The 19,538-nt window shown below is 37.2% G+C and overlaps 1 protein-coding gene and 1 long non-coding RNA gene across 13 annotated transcripts in view; one reads left to right on the forward strand and one right to left on the reverse strand.

The window, feature by feature from the left end:
* The window catches only part of RBM26 (RNA binding motif protein 26), an 87,445-nt gene extending 69,401 nt beyond the window's left edge, over positions 1 to 18,044 (reverse strand). For 8 of the 12 annotated variants that reach the window (XM_008686665.2, XM_040623743.1, XM_040623742.1 and 5 more), the window contains exon 1: positions 15,618 to 18,044. In XM_008686665.2, coding sequence (XP_008684887.2) covers positions 15,618 to 15,688 — 71 coding nt within the window. In that variant the 5' untranslated portion in view covers positions 15,689 to 18,044. The remainder of the gene's footprint in view (positions 1 to 15,617) is intronic. The other 4 variants (XM_040623766.1, XM_040623747.1, XM_040623745.1 and 1 more) reach the window with 2 other exon arrangements.
* The window catches only part of LOC103659185, a 36,821-nt gene continuing 33,644 nt past the window's right edge, over positions 16,362 to 19,538 (forward strand). The window contains exon 1 of the long non-coding RNA XR_567429.2: positions 16,362 to 16,492. This is a non-coding gene — a long non-coding RNA (uncharacterized LOC103659185). The remainder of the gene's footprint in view (positions 16,493 to 19,538) is intronic.

The raw sequence follows: 19,538 nt of genomic DNA on the forward strand, positions 1-19,538 counted from the left end.
CCCCCCCCCCCCCCCCCGCTTCTGTTCACTCTCTCGCTGGCTGTCTCTCTCTCTCTCTCTGTCAAGTAAATAAACAAAATCTTTAAAAAAAAAAAAAAAGAAAGAAAGACCCTTCACCCCTTCCCCTTCCTCCCACGCTCGCTTGCTCCCTTTCTCTCTCTAAAATAAACAAATCTAAAAAAAAAAAAAAAGAGCTCTTCATGCTGAAATGAAAAGACAAAAGTACAGAAAACTCTGATTAAGGTAATAAATAGAATACTCAGAATACTGTAACTCTTTTTAAGAATAGTATATTAAACTCTGAACAATGGCAAAAAAATTTTAAAAAGCATATTAAAGGGGCACCCGGCTGGCGCAGGTGGTGGGACATGGGACTCTAGATCTCAGGGTTGTGAGCTCAAGCCTCACGTTGGGCATGGAGGCTACTTAACATAAGTAAAATTTTTTTTAAAAGTCAGCATTAAAAATATAGCTACAACTTGATAACTAAATCAACAATATAAAAAGAGATCATTTTCGACATCAAAAATATAAAAGAGGAAGAGTAAAACGATGGAATCTTTATAGGCAAATGAAGATAAGCTTTTATTAGCAGAAAAAGGACTGCTTGTCTAGGAGACTTTTTATGTAACGTCCCGGTAACCACATAGCAAAAAGCAGAGACATGAAACTAAAAAAAATGGGAGACTAAGCAAAACACCATGGAAAACCAACTTACAGACAGCAACAGAAGGAAAAACAATGAAAAGGCAGAATAACCAGAAGGAAAAAATGAAATGGCAATAGTAAATCCTTACATATCAATAATCATCCTAAACATAAATGAAATAACTCACCAATCAAAACAGAGTGCTGGGTGGATTAAAAAAAAAAAAAACACAACCCAACTCTGCCTACAAGAGACTCATTTCCACTCTAATGACACACATAGGCTCAAAAGTGAAATGATAGATGATATTCAAAGCAAAGCAAAAAGGTGGGCAGAGCCATAATTACATTAGACACATAAACTTCAAGCCAAAAAAGGTAACAAGAGTCAAAGAAGATCATTATATAATGATAAAGGGGTCAATACATTAAGAAGATATAGCAATGGTAAATACACACACTCCCATATCCTGAGCACTGAAACACATTAAGCAACTAAAACAGATCTTGAAAAACAGACAGCAATACAATAAGTAAATGTAGGGGACTTCAATACCCCACTATCTGTTAATGGACATATTATCAAGATAGAAAATCAACAAGGAAACATTGGAACTGAACCACATTTCAGAACAAATGGTCTTAACAGATACATAGAACATTCCATCCAACAGCAGCAAAATAACCATTCTTCTCAAGTGCACATGGAACAGTCTCCAAGATAACAGCACAAGATAGGCCACAAAACAAATCTTGCAAATTTAAGAAGATTGAAATCATAGCAACTATCTTCTCTGACCACAATGGTATGAAACTAGAAATCAACAAGAGAAAAGTAAGAAAATCTACATGTATGTGGAAACTAAGCAGTGCACTTCTAAACCACTGGGTCAAAGAAGAAACCAAATGGGGAATAAAAATTATCTTGAAACAAATGAAATAAAAACACAACATATCAAATATTGTGGGATGCAGCAAAAGGAGTTCTAAGAAAATTTATAGCAGTAAATGCATATATTAAAAAATTAGCAATATCTCATATAAACAACTTTACACCTCAAGGCACTAGGAAAAGAATAAATTAAGCCCAAAGTTAGCAGAAAGAAGAAAATAATAATGATCAGAGTAGAAATACATGAAATAAAGACCAGATAAATATCAGAAAGGATTAACAAAACTAAGAGCTGGTTCTTTGAAAAGATAAACAAAACTGATAAACCTTTAGCTGACTAAGAGGAAAAGACCTGAACGCTCAAAAACTAAAATAAAATCAGGGCGCCTGGGTGGCGCAGTCGTTGGGCGTCTGCCTTTGGCTCAGGGCGTGATACCAGCTTTCTGGGATCGAGCCCCACATCAGGCTCCTCTGCTGGGAGCCTGCTTCGTCCTCTCCCACTCCCCCTGCTTGTGTTCCCTCTCTCGCTGGCTGTCTCTCTCTGTCAAATAAATAAATAAAAATCTTTAAAAAAAATAGTAATAAAAAATAAAATAAAAATCAGAAATGAAAAAGAAGGGCTCCTGGGTGGCTCCATTGGTTCAGGTTGTGATCCCAGAGTCCCTACTCTGTGGGGAGCCTGCTTCTCCCACTGCCTTTGCCCCCCACCCACATCTCTCATGAATAAATAAAATTAAAAAAAAAAAGAAATGAAAAAGAAGACATTACAATAGATATTACAGAAATACTCCACCCACATCTCTCATGAATAAATAAAATTAAAAAAAAAGAAACGAAAAAGGCATTACAATAGATATTACAGAAATACTTAAAATCTTAAGGTACTATGAATAATTATATGCCAACAAATCATATAAACAGATGAAATGTATAGATCTCTAGAAACACACAGCCTACCAAGACTGATTGAGGAAGAAACGGAAAATCTGAAAAACAATTAGTAAAAAGATTGAATCGGTAATCAAAAACTCCCAACACAAGAAAATGCCAGGACTAGACAGCTTCACTGGAGAAGTCTATGATGCATTTAAAGAATTAACCCCAATCAATCCTCCTCATACTCTTCCAAAATAAAGAGGAGGGAACACTTCCTGACTCATTTTATGAGGCTAGCGCTACCCTGACACCAAAACCAGATAAGAATACCACAAAAAAAACTACAGACCAATATCCCTAATGCATACATATGCAAAAATTCCCAACAAAATATTAGCAAACCAAAGTAAGGAACACATTGAAGGGATTATACATCACCACCGACCAAATGGGATTTATCCCTGGGATGGAAGAATGGTTCAACATATGCAAATCAACAAATGTAAGACATTACATCAATAAAATGAAAGATGAAAATCACACGATCTTCTCAACAGATGTAGAAAAAACATTTGACAATATACAACATCCCTTCCTAATAAAAAACCTTAACAGACAGAGTAGAGAAGCGCCATACCTCAACACAATAAACACTATCATATAGGACAAACTCACAGCTCGCATAACACTCAATGGAGAAAAACTGAAAGCTTTTCTTCTAAGATCAAGAATAAGAGAATGATGCCCACTCTCACCTCTCCTATTCATTATAGAACTGGAAGTCCTTGCTAGAGCAATTAGGCTAGACAAATAATAAAAGGCATCCAAATTGGAAAGTAAAAAGTAAAACTATCACTATTTTCCAATGACATGATTTTACCTATTAAAAAAAACAAAAACAAAAACAAAAACCCAAAGACTCAACCAAAGAGCTTTTGGAACTAATCAATGATTTCAGTAAGGTTGCAGAATACAAAATTGACTTACAGAAGTCAGTTGCATTCCTTCATACTAATGATGAAACACTGAAAAATAAAGAAAACTATCTCTTTCACAATAGCACCAAAAATAATAAAATACCTAGGAATAAATTTAAGCAAGTGAAAGATCTATACAACAAAAACTACAAGATTGTGAAAGAAATCAAAGAAGCAAATGGAAAGACATCCCACGTTCATGGAGCAGAGCAATTAATATTGTGAAATTGTCCATCATTGCTCAAAGCAATCTAAAGATTCAGTGCAATCCTGATCAAAATTTCAATACTATTTTTCAGATGAACAGAACAAACAATTCAAAAATTTGTATGGAACCACAAAAGACCCTGAATAGTCAAAGCAATCTTATAAAAGAAGAACAAAGCTAGAGGCACCATACTCCCTGATTTCAAACTATATTACAAAGTATAGTAATTAAAAGTGTGGTATTGGCATAAAAACACAGAGATCAATAAAACAGAACAGAGCCCAAAAATAAACCCATGCAAACACGGTCAATTAATTTATATCAAAGACGTCAAGAATTTACAAGAAGAAAGGAAAGTATATAGTCTCTTCAATAAATGTTGGGAAATTTGGAAAGTCCTATGCAAAAAAATAAAACTGGACCAAAATCTTACACCATATACAAAAACTAACTCAAAGACCTGAAACAAAGGTCTTAAAGAAAACTGGTGGTAAACTCCTTGACATAGCTATCGGCAATGAGTTTCTGAAGCTGACACAAAAAGCAAAAGCAATAAAAGCAAAAACAAGTGGGACTACAACAAACTTAAGGCTTCTGCAGAGCAAACAAAACCGTCAACAAAATGAAAGACAACCTGCAAAGGGAGATTTTTGTAAACCATAAGTTGGAAGGGGTTAATAACCAAAGGATATAAGAACTCCATCAACTCAAAAACAAACAAAACCAAACATTCCAATTAAAAAATGAGAAGAACTAAATAGCCACTTCCCCAGAGGACATCAAAATGGTCAAGAGACACATGAAAAGATGCTAATGTCATGAATCATCAGGGAAATGCAAATCAAAACAACAAGGAAATACTGCCTCATACCTGTTAGAATAGTTACCATCAAGAAGACAAGAAACAATAGATGCTGATGAGGATGCAGTATAAAGAGAACCCTTATACATTGTTGGTAGGAACAAAAAGTGGCCCAGACAATATAAAAAATAACATGGACTTTCCTCGAAAAATTTTTAAAAGATCTATCATTCAATCCAACAATTCCACTTCTGGGTATGTACCCAAAGGAAATGAAAACAAGATTTTAATGAGATACATGAATTTCCATCTTTATCACAGCATTACTCACAACAGCCAAGACCTGAAAACAACTCAAATGCCCATCAACATATAAATGGATAAAAAAGATGTGGTCCATAAATATGATGGAATATTATTCAGCCACATTCATTCCTTCTGTGGGGGAAAAAAAAAAAGATGGACCTTCGGCACATTATGCCAAGATAAATCAGACAGAAAAGGATAAGTACTGTATGAATCACTTATATGTGAAATCTAAGAAAAGTTAAACCTGTGAAAAACAGTAAAATGGTGGCTACCAGGGATTGGGAGGGAGGGAGACAGGCGTGATGGTGTTTAAGGGTAAAACTTGCAATGAGTAGTAAATAGGCCATGGAGACCTAATTCACAGTATTACACACATGGACAATAATATTGTACTATAATATGTGATAAATATTACTACATCAACAATCATATTGATACATAAATGTATTAAAATGACACACTTTATACCTTAAACTTACACAATGTTACTCAGCAGATTTACTCAATTAAAAAACTATTACAAAGAGCAACAAATGATCTGCTGAACAGCATACTTAAATGTTTGTATGTAAAATTTGTAATCATTCAAGTATTTTTCACTTTTGGTAACTTTTTAAGATTTGCATACATCTTAAATTTGTAGAAATGCTTTTTCGTAACAACTTTTAAATTGCCAATAAGCAATGGAAAATTAATAATTGGAGAATGTGGGCACAGCAGCAAGGAGTGTCAGAACCAGCAGGATACAGAAGTTATAAAGTCAAAAACAGACCAGAATTTATACTGACATACTATCTCTCCTTCTGTCACTTTTTTTTTTTAAATACAACTCACTCAAAGGACTAGCTTTTTTTTTGGTAAAGATTTTATTTTTATTTATTTGTTTGACAAAGATAGAGACAGCCAGCGAGAGAGAGAGCACAAGCAGGGGGAGTGGGAGAGGAAGAAGCAGGTTTCCAGAGGAAGAGCCTGATGTGGGGCTCGATCCCAGAACGCAGGGATCACGCCCTGAGCTGAAGGCAGAGGCTTAATGACTGAGCCACCCAGGCGCCCCTCTCCTTCTGTCACTTTTTATTAAATGGCTCTCTGAGACGAGAAAACTAGAGAAATTATTTGTCACAACGATGTACATGAGTTTATCCGAACTACTGGATTTAAACAATCACCGCCAAAAGCACACCTGGGTGAGCTTTCAAACACACATCTTTTAATGTTAAAAAGGCCTCCAACAGCAGCATCAGGTGACATCTGGAAAATAATTCCCCTCTAATGAAAACTGGGAGGGGGGTGAGGAAAGGAGGAAAAACAAAAAAGAGAAGGGAGGGAAGAGGAGGGACGGAGACGGAAAGAGAATGAGGGAGGGAAAGGAACGAAAGAAGGAAAAGTTAGAGAAAAAGAAACTACATATGGTAAGATGTTCATCGCAGTTATTTATAAAGTAAAAAAAAAAAAAACCTAGGAAACTAACTAAATCACAAGTAAAAATATGGTTAAGTAAACTGTGGTAGAGCTACTCAAAACTGGAATCAGCCATTTTGAAGGTATTAAGACCACATATTAAAAGTGCCAGGGTAAGAAGTGTGAAGAGGACTTTAACTTTTCATTTCAAAGCCTTCTGGCAAGTTTTCTTTCTTGTAACTATATGCAGGAATTTAACACTCTTAAGAAAATATGCTAATTTTTTTTCTAAAAAGTAATGCCCATGTCTTAAGCACAATTAAAATGAATTATATAGTATATTCACTATGGAGCCATTGAGAAGAACAGGAAACTAAAGAATATACTCATATGGGAGGATATGCAGAGTGTCTGTTACCCGTAATATCACTTACAGTAACATATGAACAACATGATCCTGTCAATGTTACAAAATAACAGTTGACCCTGGAACATTTCAAGGATTAAGGGCACCAACTCCCACCCAGTCAAAAATCTGTGTGTAATTTCTGACTCCCCCAAATCTTAAACTCTACTAGCCTACTGTTGACCAGAAACCTTACCAACAATATAAACAGTCAATTAACACACATTTTATATGTTATATGTAATTATATACTGTATTTTTACAATAAAGTAAGCTAGAGAAAAGAAAATATTAAAAGAATTATTAGGAAAATACATTCACAGTACTGTAAAACATTCATGTATAAGTGGATCCATGCAATTTAAACCAGTGTTATTCAAGGATCAACTGCATATACCTACATAAACATAATACATGTATGTTTATTTTTATAAATATACAATTATGTATTTACATATGGGGATCAAGAAGGGGTTAGAAAGACTCGCTTTTGGTTTCTATTTCTATATTTTTTTAATTAAAACAAGTATGTATTATTTTCAATTAAAAGAAAAAGAAAAAATGTGTTAAATTAACTAGTCAGTACTAAAAAAAATAGCATGGGCATTATTATAACTATATAGCATGCATTTGATAATGGAATACTACCCAGCAGTAAAAAGGAACAAACTACAGATAAATGCAACAATATGGAAATGGATAAATCTCAAGAACATTTTGAGAAGTAAAAAGAAGTCCTGCTCAAAAGAGCACCTACTCTAAAATTCCATTTGTATGAAGTTCCTTAACAGGCAAAACTAATATACAGTGGGGAAAAAATCAGGGCAGTGCTTATTTCTATGGGTAAATGGAAGCATGGGAAAGGGAATGAGGAAACTTTCCAGAATGATGGTAATGTTCTTTATTTTGATAGGGAACTGAGTTACAAAGATGTACATCATTTGTCAAAACTCATCAAACAATACACTTTAAGATCTGTGGACACTATCGTATACATATAATATCCAACTTTTTTTTAAAACTATAAATACTGAACTCTTAACGATATGCATAAGTACTCTGAGGTAAATTCACTAACATCTGCAATTTACTTTAAAATACATCAAAGAAGGATAGGGGCAAGTACACTAAAATATTAACAGCAGAATCAAAGTGATGGGTATACATGGGTGTGTCATGTAAATACATACACTGTTGTACTTTTTGTCCAGTTCATCAATACAGATGGTTAAATTATGGCATATTCGTTACATTAAAATACTATGTAACTGTAATAAAAAAGACAACACTTTTATCTATTATGTGGAATGACATCCAAGTATGATACCAATTATGTTAAAAGGAGAAAGAAGAATACATAAACATATTCGCTTGTGTGCTGGTAAAATACCTCAGGAAGAATCACTAACAGATCTCAAATGAATTCCATTATTTCAAACACACACAATACTAAATACGACCCCAAGTTAAAAATAAACTTTCACCTGTTTGAGAAGTTACTTTTTGTAGACTGAAAAGGATTTTTCCACAGAAATGAGGTAGTGGGACTAAGTAAGTGACTAAGTTTGGTAGGAAGGGCTTATACCATCTACTCATTTCTCTCATTCTCTATTCTCTGGGACTAAGGAAGCAGGAGGAAGAAAAAAATATTCCTAGAAGCTGTTTAGCTCAAGCTTGAATTAGTCATTCTTGATGTGTAGACACCAAACACTGGAATATCTTATTTTCTGTTTTGCTCATAATACTATCTGTCTTTTGATTTATATGCATATAAAATAATTTTATTTGAGAACTTTTGTAAGCCAAAGACAAGGATGTGCTAAAACATATAGAAAATGCTAAATCCATTTTAACTACTCAGCACTCAGATGAAAAAGCCAAATAAGGTTGCAGCAGTGAATGTGGTAATGAGAGTCAACTCAACAAAAGTTAAAGGGATGTAGAGGGTAATGAAAAATATTTCAACCAGTAATCAATTATAGAAAAACTCTTCTACCAGCTGTAAAATTCATCAGACTAGAATTATCATATAGCATTCTTTTCTGGGCAGCTCCATGGAGTCCAGCAGCTTGCACATAACAGAATTCGAAAATACTTTGAGTAAATGTTATTAATATTTTTCAGTGTCCTTTCCCCCTAAAAAAAAAAATAGCTTAAGCTTTATATAATCTGAAGGTGCTATGAAGTAAAAATAAAGAGAAACAGACCCAGAGATTAGTAACTTTTCAAATTGCTCACTTATCTGCTGCTCTGAAATAAAATTCTCATTTAAGTATGGTACATTTTATAGTTTACACTTCTCTCTGCTTAGGTTATGGTTACACAAACTAGAAATTTCAACCAGTGTATTTAATATACCACACAGAAGACACTGTGCTGGGTGCTGTATACAACAGGAAGACAGTTAAATCTTATGATTTGGAGTCTACTTTCAAGGACCTGAGATTCTAATAATGAAGCTAAAATAAATAAGAAATAATTATTAAACAAGTATGCAAGTGGTGAATGTCATAATTGATGCAAACTAGTGCTAGGAGGAAAAAGTCATGTCACTCCTTGCAGATGAATGGATCATAAATAATGTCTAGAAGAACTGGATTCATCCTTGACCTTTGATTTCAATATATATAAAGGAAATGGAGAAAGGCAGTATATCATAACACACAACAAAGCTCTGAAATCAAAATGTCTTGTTTTGAATCCTTTCTCCATTATTTATTAGCTATGACCCATATTAACCTGCCTAAGACTCCACTTCCTCATATTTAAAATTGAAATAACAGAATCTATATCACACTCAATGAATACATAATGATTAGCATATGATAAGCACTCAAAGAATCTTACCCTCTAAAAGTTGGGAAAAGGGGACAGTATAAACAATGTGATAAAGAAAAAAGTTCAGCTTTGCTGAAATTAAAACTCACCAAAAAATGGGAAGATAAAACTGGAAAGATAAGCAGATTACACATTTTGAAAGCCAAGTCAAAATGTATACAATTTATTTAGTGCTAAAAATTTCAGCAAATAAAAGAATATAAACAAGGCTGGGCATCCAGGATGGAACTAGAAGGGAGAAAAAACTGCAAAAATTTAGATAAGGAGTGTGAGACCCCCTACTGAGCAATGTCATTAGTTAATAACTATTAAAAGAAAGAGATAGAACCCAATGAGTAACTGAAGGGGGAAAGAATGAAGGGAGGAAAAGCTAAAAAAATAAAATTTCAAGCTTGGAAAATTTGAGGAAATGAAATGGAAATTAGTAAATTCAGAGAACATTTATTTTCAGAAATGTAGTGTGAAGTTCAGATGGGAGAACCCGGCAGATACACAGCTAGCAACTGGAATAAGAGCTTAAGGCTTTGAACAGAGGATAAGTCTCAACATACATATGTGAAAAATAATGTAGAGACTAGAGGTTCTCTTGGAAAAGCTCTGAAATTCAATGCAAATTTATATACAGCACATGCAATATCCTAAGGAAGGAAGTCTTTAATCAAACTTTCAGACTCCAAAACACACACACACACACACACACACACACACACACACACACACACAGTTTTTAAGAACCACTGGCACAGATTATAATGGAAACTATCCAGGGGGATGAATGTGAATGAGACGACAGGGGTAGAAATAGTTGAGGGAAAAAAGGCATGGAAACATAACTTGAAAAAATATAATTAAAAGGCAAGAAAAAGAACTAAAAAAGACAGCTGATTTGAGAAGAAACAGAAGCAAAGTATTAGGGATTAAAGACATGAGAAGTTAAAAAGGCAGCATCAACACTGCTTAATGTTATATATTTAGGGCAAAGAATATAAAATTTATATAAAATCTCTGCATGTAATAAATTCATTGGTAACACTGAGGTAAGCAATTTTGTTTTTGTATAAGGAGGAAGAGACTATATGAGAAAGGATTAAGAACTAAATGGTTGGGGACAAAGGAGTGAAAAAGTAAAGACTGATTACTATTCCTAAATTTACTAGTGAAAGGAAAAGCTAGCATGAAAGTGACTGGAAGAAAACTATGATTTTATTTTTTGTTTTGTTTTTGCTGCCTCTATTGCTGAGTTTTTCTTCCTTAAGGACTAGGAAACTGACTTTCTATGCCAAAAGAAGTCTGTACGAAAAGAAAGATCAAAGGAGGGAAACAGGAACAAAGTTCAGCAGTGAAGAGATCACCTTTCAATTCTTCCTGTAAAACAGGAACAAAAATAATTTTAATGTGGTGAGAAGGGTATAGCTAATCAGTGTGGGTGAGGGGAGAAAGACTACAAAAACTCCGAAGAAGTTTCTTTCTTATACTGTAAAGCACTGATAACCATGATGCTTTAGAACTTTATTCCTTTATAACTGCAGCTGGTATTATGAAAATGTAATAGTAAAGAAGTGCATACAATAATAGGGTAGATTACACTATACTGTGTAGTAGTAAACTAAGAACATGGCTCTAGAGGCAAAAAAAAAAAAAAAGCATGAGTTTAAATTACTGTGCAGTCACATGCTGTGGCTAGCTGTGTGACTCTGGATAAGTACCTTAACTCTGTGCCTCAGTGTCATCACTTGCAAAATGAAGTAACAATCCTTACCTCTCAGATCTTGGAAGTAATACAAAACTTTCAACAGTGCATACAAATGCAGGTGGTAGCGGCAGCAGCAGTGGTGGTAATAGTTAACAGTAGCCAGTAATGTAACCTATTTATGTTTAATTAAGCAGTATTTAAGGAAGGAGGGTAGGGCCAGGCTCCTAAAAATGTGACTCGGGGGCCCCTGGGTGTCTCAGTCGGTGAAGCATCCAACTCCTGGTGGCTCAGGTCATGATTCCAAGGTTGTGAGATGAGCCTGCAGGGCTCCAAGCTCAGCAGCGAGTCTGCTTAAGATTCTTTCTCCCTCACCCTCTCCCCACCATGGCTCTCTCTTTAATTAATTAATTAATTTAAAAATCTTTTAAAAAATTATGTCTCAATTCTTTCAACTACAGAAGGAAATAAGTGTAATTCCCCCTATTATACCATTGAGGAAAGGAGAGGTTCATTTGCCTAGATTACTCAGTTAATAAGTGGCAGAACTTTGACGTGAAGACCAGTTTATATGGTAACAAAACTTGGTTTCTTTCCACTACATTACCTCCACAGCACTACATAGAAGCAGGAGCACAAAACTATGCATTCTGTACTTTACTACTAACCTCACAAAATCTGGGCACATCACTAAGTCTATCTGCCTCTCCATTTTCTGAAAAATTAAGTTTTTCAAATTTGATTTGATTTTGAGGTTTCCCTCCAGCTACTGAAGTCCATGATTTTAAGTCACCACATTTAGTGATGTGTAAACTCACAGAAAGTTTCAAAATACAGGAAACCTTTTCTGTTTAGAAAACAAAAACAGAAATTGAACATCACCACCAAAGAAAAAAAAAGCTTAAATTTTTTTTTCCAGGACTTCACATTAGCAAAAAGAAATGAATGTTGAAGAAAAGGCCAACAACTAATTTCATTTTATTATGGCAGTATGACTAAGCAAATGTTTGAGAGAACAAAATATCAATCTTAAGTATTTCAAGATGCCAATTTTAACACCTACATTTTCAGTAATTTGAGAAAAAAAAAAAAACACAAAACTCAGAGCCCTGACACATACAGACCTTATAATCAAATAACAAGCAGATTTATCGACTTTTATTTCATGCCAAACACTGCAACCACGCTGGGTTTGTGTTTGTTTTCATGTCAATCTGAAAACTCTCCTGCCCTAAAACCCTTCTCGGGCTTCCACTATCCTTCAATTATCATCCAAAATCCGTAACATGACTCAATAAAGTCTTGAATGATCCTGCTCCTCTCTCTGGAACTATCCACTGCTATTCTTCCCTTTGGTCTTTTTTCAATTTCTTTCATTTCCCCTAAGACACTTTTTTTTTTCATTTTAGGGCTTTCATACAATCTGTTCTTCAAAACCTAGAATGCTTTCACAGCTCTCCCACCTTTTTGCCCTAGCAAACTGTTCCTCATCCTTTTAAGCTAAGATCAAATGTTAGACCAGCAAAAGCCTCTCCTGACCTTCCAAGCATACATTTTGACAGCATTCTGGACTTCATAATACTCAAAGGTCTTATAATTACTTGTTCAACCTCTGTCTTCCCTACCAAATTGTAGACATTATGAAGATAGTTATTTCAGCCTGTTTCCCAATATCCCCAATATCTAACACTACCATTCAGTACAGATTAAGTACTCAATGTTTGCTGAATTAACATATTTAAAATGCAGGGGAAGTCCAAAACCATGAGATACTATACTAGCACAAGTAGCTAGAAAGTTCCATACGAGTTTTGAGTTACATCTTACCCATGGTCCTTCAAATGTTCCTCCTTCAAATAGGTGCTATTTGGCGATTACACTTTCGAAGTAAAGCTAAAAATCCCTTTAGATAACAAACACATCTTAAAATTTCACAAAACCAAGGTTAGAAACCACAAGTCTTAAACAATTGGAATAAGCTTTAAAAGTCATCAAGAACTCACCTGAAATGCAATGAAAGGGGTAGGAACTACAATAAGGGCTCAATTTTACCACAGCAATGTACATTATGAAAGGACCAATCCCAATTCCTGCCACTGTCTAAGCTGTACCAGTGGCCTTATTTATCCTAACAGTAATGACTGCAGTCCCACAGTCATCTAAGTAGGCTATAAGATATCTGAAACACGCTTTATTAAAACTGAATAAAAGTCACAAGCATACACACTACATAACTACAAATAATCTTTTAGGTTATAGCATAACGTACAGAGATGTTAAATCACTGCGTGTTTACCTGAAGCTAATGTAACATTGTGTGTCAACTATAATTCAAAAATTTTTTTAAAAAAGGAATGCTATTTAAATTCAAAACTTTTTTTTTTTATGTTTTCTGTTCACCTAATACTTGAGTGCTAATTACAAACCAGGCACTGTCCAAGGATTCTTAATACATATTCATTATTTCCCCATACAGATGAGGAAACGGGAGGCACTGAGTTAAGTAATTTACCCAATATTATACAGCTGGTAAGTGGCAGATGCAATATTCAAAGCCAGCCATTCAGACTCTGGAGTTCGTCCTCTAAACCACTACAACCACCGTTGCATGCTCTCTCTCCATCCACTGAAATAAAGCTTCTATCTGGACCACCTCACATCAATAAAACTATTTTGCTAAGGTCACCAATGACTTTTACCTTTCCAAACTTAAGGGCCACTTACCTGCCTCCACCTTTTTCATCCACTCTGCAGCATCCCATCAAGTTGACAACTCTCCTCTCTTGCCATACATTTGTTTCGTTAGTAACATAAATCTTAGTCTTCTACTTCAGACCTGGGCCCTCCTTTCTTCCCTATCAACACATTCTTACCAGGAAATCTTCCACAATTCCACAGTTTCAAATACTCTCTGCATGACTCTAACTTTCTCTACTCCTGCCCAAGTTCTAGACTCAACCCAACCACCTCTTAAATATCTAACTTGGATGTGTAACAAACACCGATTACCTTTCCTCCTCCCCTCAACCTGTTCTCTCCCAGTCTTCTCTATCATCACCCATCCAGCTGTTTGGGCTACCTTCTTAGTCATTATCCTTGATTTCCCTTTCCCTCATCTCCCACATCCAATCCATCAGCAAGTTCTATCAGATCTACTTATGAAACCTATTTCGTTCTGTCTCCACTATCACTCTAATATAAACGACCTACATTCCTGCCTACAATGCCCTTCCGAATAGTCTACTTTCATTCTTGCCCCCTTAATCTCCACTAAGCGAGTGGAGTTAAAACAAAATCAGATCAGTCCCTGCCTGCTTTAAATTATCTAAGGTCTCACTGTATAAGGCCTCAAAGAACCGAACTAATGCGGCCCCCTCCTACTTCTCTAGCCTCATGTTATTCCATTCTCTCCCCCATCACAACGTTCCTTGCAGCCACAGTTGCCTTCCTTCTCTTCCTGGAACACACGGTGATCATATCTGCTACAGGGCCTTTGCACTTGCTGTTCCTTCTGCAAGGAACAGTCTTCCTACAGACTTTGACACAGATGGTTCCTTCTCCTCCTTAAGTGTTGGTCAAATGCTACCTCCTGTGAGAGGCCTTCTAATCAGTCTTTTATATGACTCTCTATTTTACAACCGCCACTGCTATTTTATTCTATCTTATTTCTTTTATACTCATTTATTACTGTCTTTTCAACTTTGGAATTTAAAAGCTCTATCACCAAAGCCTCCCACAATACACAGCAGGCACTTAATAAAATTACTAAATGAGTGAATTTCCCTATTTCATTTTGTTTATTGTAAATCAACTAATTTTGATAAAGCACCTGGCCCAAAATATATTTTGCATGTATTAAAAGATAAATCCTTAAAACACTATTTTTTCTAATCTAAAGCATTCCAGCACTCTGAACCCCCCGCCCCCCAGAGTCCATCTACAGCATCCCACTTAAAACTGCCAAATATCCCATATGGATAAGTAACATTTTCTTCCTTCTCTCCAAACTAACAAACGTGTAAGTGGGGAAAAGAGAACCTTACTGGACACCTTAGCACCTGTTACATCTTCAATCAGTTAAGAGAGGTGCGGGTGAGCCAGATAGCACATGGGAAACGTGGCCTTTCTTTCGGGGACTGTATTTAGGTAAAACGTGAGTGGCTTACATGAGAACTGCCCTAATGCCTAATAAGGGCCATTCACTTTATTTAAAGAAACCAGTTAAAACAGTCTGTGGGCAAGAGGTTATGCTCGGATTCACTAGAAGAAAAGAAACGGATTTGGGGGCCCTCATCAAATATGTCTGTAGGTTGCGGTCGGTCTACATATAACGGGAAAACAAGAGGAGATATCAGTTCAAGGACCAACTCAGCTGTAAGATAAAGGTCAGCTCAGGCTCTCTGGGGTATCCTGAACCTGGAAGCCAGGGTGGAAAAGGAGAAAACACAAAACCCTGGAATCTCTGTTCACCGCTTCGGCCTCCATCACAGACACTTCGGGAAACTGCACAGATCTCTGGGTCCGCCTAACTCCCACTTCCATCCCTGCAAGGAGATAGCCCCCTGATACTCACATGGGCTCGAGAGTCTTGCTGAGCCAGGACTTGAGTGCCTCGAAGTTTTCAATGATCATTTTAGAAACCATCCACAGCGGCCCCGAGGCCCGTCACACTCCTCCGCCCGCCCAGGTCGCGGCCGCTACAGCCGCTGCTGCCCCCGCCCCCTCCTCCGCGCGCCGCCCGCGTGGGCCGCGGTGGGAGGCGCCGGTGGCAGGTTCCCGCGAGCCCCGATCGGCGAACAGCTCTGCGGGTACCGTCGCAGGCCGCGAATCCACGGGGTGCCAAGAGCTCCCCGTCCCCGGACCCCGGCTGAGGCAGCAACGGTTTGCCCGGGCCCTCCCCCTTCCCTCCACCCGAGCAAATCTTCTTGGACCGTGAGTGCGACACGCGCTTAGATCCGGGCTTTCACTCAGCCTCGGGATCAGGTGGAGTTGGCAACGCAGAAGAGGCAAAAGTGAAGAAAACGAAGACGAAGGGCAGCTCAATGGAAACGATTCGGGGGGTCTTCCCGGCTCCTAGCACCCCCAAGAAGATGGCTGCCGATAAATATCGCGAGAATTGATGAAGTCTCGCGGTGACTCCCGGAGCCTGCTGGGAAGAGACGTAAGATCGACGGAGAGCGCGCTGGTCGAGTGCGGTACTTCGATTCTTTGCTTATTTGCGTGATTTGCGGCCTTTGTGCTTTTTTACTCCTTGGCCCGCGTACGGAATAAAGATTTTCTTTTTTACAAGAAGGGAAAGGCCGCTGACTCCAGAAACAGTGGGAGTCCCGCTTCGTCCTATGTAATAGACGGCTGTGGCGCATCAGTTGGAACGAACCTCCGGACTGGAGCGCTCCTTGAGAGCGTCTACGCGTTGTGCGAGGACGCACGGCGGCCAGTGGGTTCCAGGTGTGCTGTACTGCCTCCTCCGTTTATCTCAGTGTCCTGCAATACCATATTGTGTGCGCTGTGGTGTGGACAAGGTTGGGAAGCACAGGCTGGTGTAATCGAACCCTCTGAGATTTACAGAGGATTAGTGTCTTGTCCATAATTACTCGACTTGATTGCAGAGAGGTTATGATCTAGGGATGCCCCAAAAGAAAGGTGAGATAACCTTGACGGTTCTGAAATAGTTTCCAACCATCTGAAACTTCGGACGTTTCCCCACCTAAAGATAAGAATAGTGTGTTTTTAATTTTCTTCATATAGAGCCGATTCAGCCAGAGATAGGAAATTAGGTAGTATCAAAAGAGAGAGCCTTCATATCAGCGTCCTAAATAAATTAACTTCCCTTCTCCTGGGGAAGTTTGAATCATGCTTGTGTTGTTTCATTTGCTATTATTTACTATGGTTAAGGTGCTAGGTGGGATTTTGCAAAAGGTCTAGTGCCTGTAAACTATAATGAAATGAAAATAATTAGCAATATAAAGACACTTAAAGTAAGTAGACCAATAAAAAGCTCTTGTGGCAGGCAGTGGTAGACGAAACTGTCCTTAAGACCTCTGAGTTTATAATTTGCTAGATTGAAGTGTCCTTAAGCAATAAGTGGGAAAAATTATCAAGAAAAGCTAGACATTTGTTTTAAAATATAGCGTGTAGAGTAGAATGAAATTAGAATTCAGTCACTAAGTAACCAGGGTATTGGTTAAAGTGATTTAGCTAAGTGAAATAAGGTAGAAACAAGAGAACAAATATCAAGATTCCACTTACCAGGTACCTACAGTAGGCAAACTCTCAGAGACAGAAAGTAGAATGGTTGGGTGCCAGTGGTGGGAGAGCAGGGGAGGACGGGGAAAGTTTTATTTGGGATGTTGAAAAGTTTCTGGAGATGAACAGGGTTGATGGTTGCATGGTTAATGCGATTGAATTATACACTTAAAATGGTTAAAATAGTAAATTTTATGTATATTTTACAACAATAAAAGTGATTTTTTTAATTTTAATGTTGCTATGGGAAAAGTAAAACCCTAATTGTTTAGCCTGTTTATTTAATAGACTTGTCTCAGGCTGACTCCAGCAGAGTTTTCAACTTCATCACCAACTGTTCCTTAACTGGCCCTCTCCTCCAGCCTTCCAAAGCTAACCATCGTTCTTCCACCAAATACTATACTCCAGGTAAACTGATTTGCTCACCCTCCACTTCTCCAAACACTTATCTACATCATTTCCACAAGGAATGCCTCCACTTCTTTGGCTGCTCAAACTTTACCCATTCTCTCCTAATACCACTGCTCCTATATATTTGAAGTCTTTGATTTTTCCTAAACAATAGCAACATTTTAATCTCTCTGCCTCTTAGACTGCCCCCATTACCAGTTCATCTTTAGTTGCCTTTATCATCATTGACTTTATTAGTAATCATTGTAAAACTTTGATGTAATCATGTCACTTCCCTGCTTACGATCTTCATCAACTCCACGTTGTCTTCAGGATAAAAATCAAGTTCTTCCCACATTCTAATTTCATAATCAAACCCCCACCTATTTGCCTTAGAAAGTTCTTTCACTGCCTTTCAGCCTTTGTTTCAGCCATCTTGAGCTATTCTATGTTCCTTGGAAGAGGTGTGTTCTCACACTTAATGGGGGTATTGCAGAATGTTTTTTCTTCCCTTTCACTTGATGAAATCCTACTCATCCATCATAATTCAGTGCATACAACATCACCTTTGGAAAGCCATCCCTGACCTTCCTGCTCTAAACCAGAAGTCACTCTGAAGTTTTCTCACATCAGCCTGTGCTTGCCTCTGTTACAACACTCTTGCTTTATTTTTGCAAGTATCTGATTATCTGTCCCTTAGTAACTATAGTTTTGAAGCTCCTGCTTCAAGCACAGCCCCTGATATATTCAGTCAGTTCTCAATTTTTCTAATGATTCATTGAAGCTCTGCCACTTCCATGAAATCTTCCCTGGCCACTGGAGCTGACAGTGACCTCTTCCTCCTCTAAATCCATTGTACAGTGCTTGTTATTACTCCACATTTAGTCATAGTGCTTTGTAGCATGCTGCTTTTTCTTAACCATTAACATTGATCCCTTATCACTTCAGTATTTTATCTTTGGTTTTGCCTTCAAAGGTGACAATTAGCTAGTGTGATTATCAGTGCTAAGAAAAGACTAAAACAACCGCCATAGAATACTTTCTGCATTCAGTAACATTTTAGAATGTTCAGTATTAGGTTACCTACTTAACATTTTACAATACACCATGCTTTTTCAAAGCCCTGTGACTTTGTTAGTGATAATTCCTTTTGCCTGGAATGACTTTCCTCATTGCTCAAAAAACCAGCTTCTTACTGATGCCCTAGGCAAAGATAGTTGCCTCTTGGTTTCTACCTGTAGGATATGAGTTAAAACGTCTTATTTCGTTATCTCCTCTGTCTCCTTAACTAGGTATGAACTCTTTAAGGACTAGGACTCAAGCTTATTCATCCTTGTATTTCCTACGCTTAGCACAGTATCTGGAACTCAAAAATGATTACTGAAGGATATGTGCTTAATTTTAAATAAGAAGGAAGTAGAGGCAGGGGAAAATATTTTGGGCAGGCTAGTCATAATGATACCTCCTGATAGACTTCTATCGCCTCATGGTTTATTTAGCTGCCCTGATCCTAGGAAGATTCCCTATAGTGTAGTTAACTCCTTCTTAGGTTCTTCCAGTTCTCTCTCCTCGCTGGTGGATATAATCTTATTACTCTCAGTGGCGCCTTTGGGCTCTTGTTTAAAACCTCAGCCTGCATTTTGATATCACAAAGATATTCTATATGTTCTATTTCCTTTATAGTTCATTACTCTCCGGAGAATCACGTTTAGATCTTTATTTTGTATGGAATACGTTCCTTTATTTGGTGAAAGGTGGGGAGCTAGCCTGTTTTTTCTCCAGATGGCAAGCCACTTTTTCTCTATAATTCTACACAGCAGTCTATCCCTTTCTCATTGGTTTTTGATGCCATTTTTAT

The sequence above is a fragment of the Ursus maritimus genome, unplaced genomic scaffold, assembly GCF_017311325.1.
Source record: "Ursus maritimus isolate PB19 unplaced genomic scaffold, ASM1731132v1 scaffold_10, whole genome shotgun sequence".
In the NCBI taxonomy this organism is placed as follows: Eukaryota; Metazoa; Chordata; class Mammalia; order Carnivora; family Ursidae; genus Ursus; species Ursus maritimus.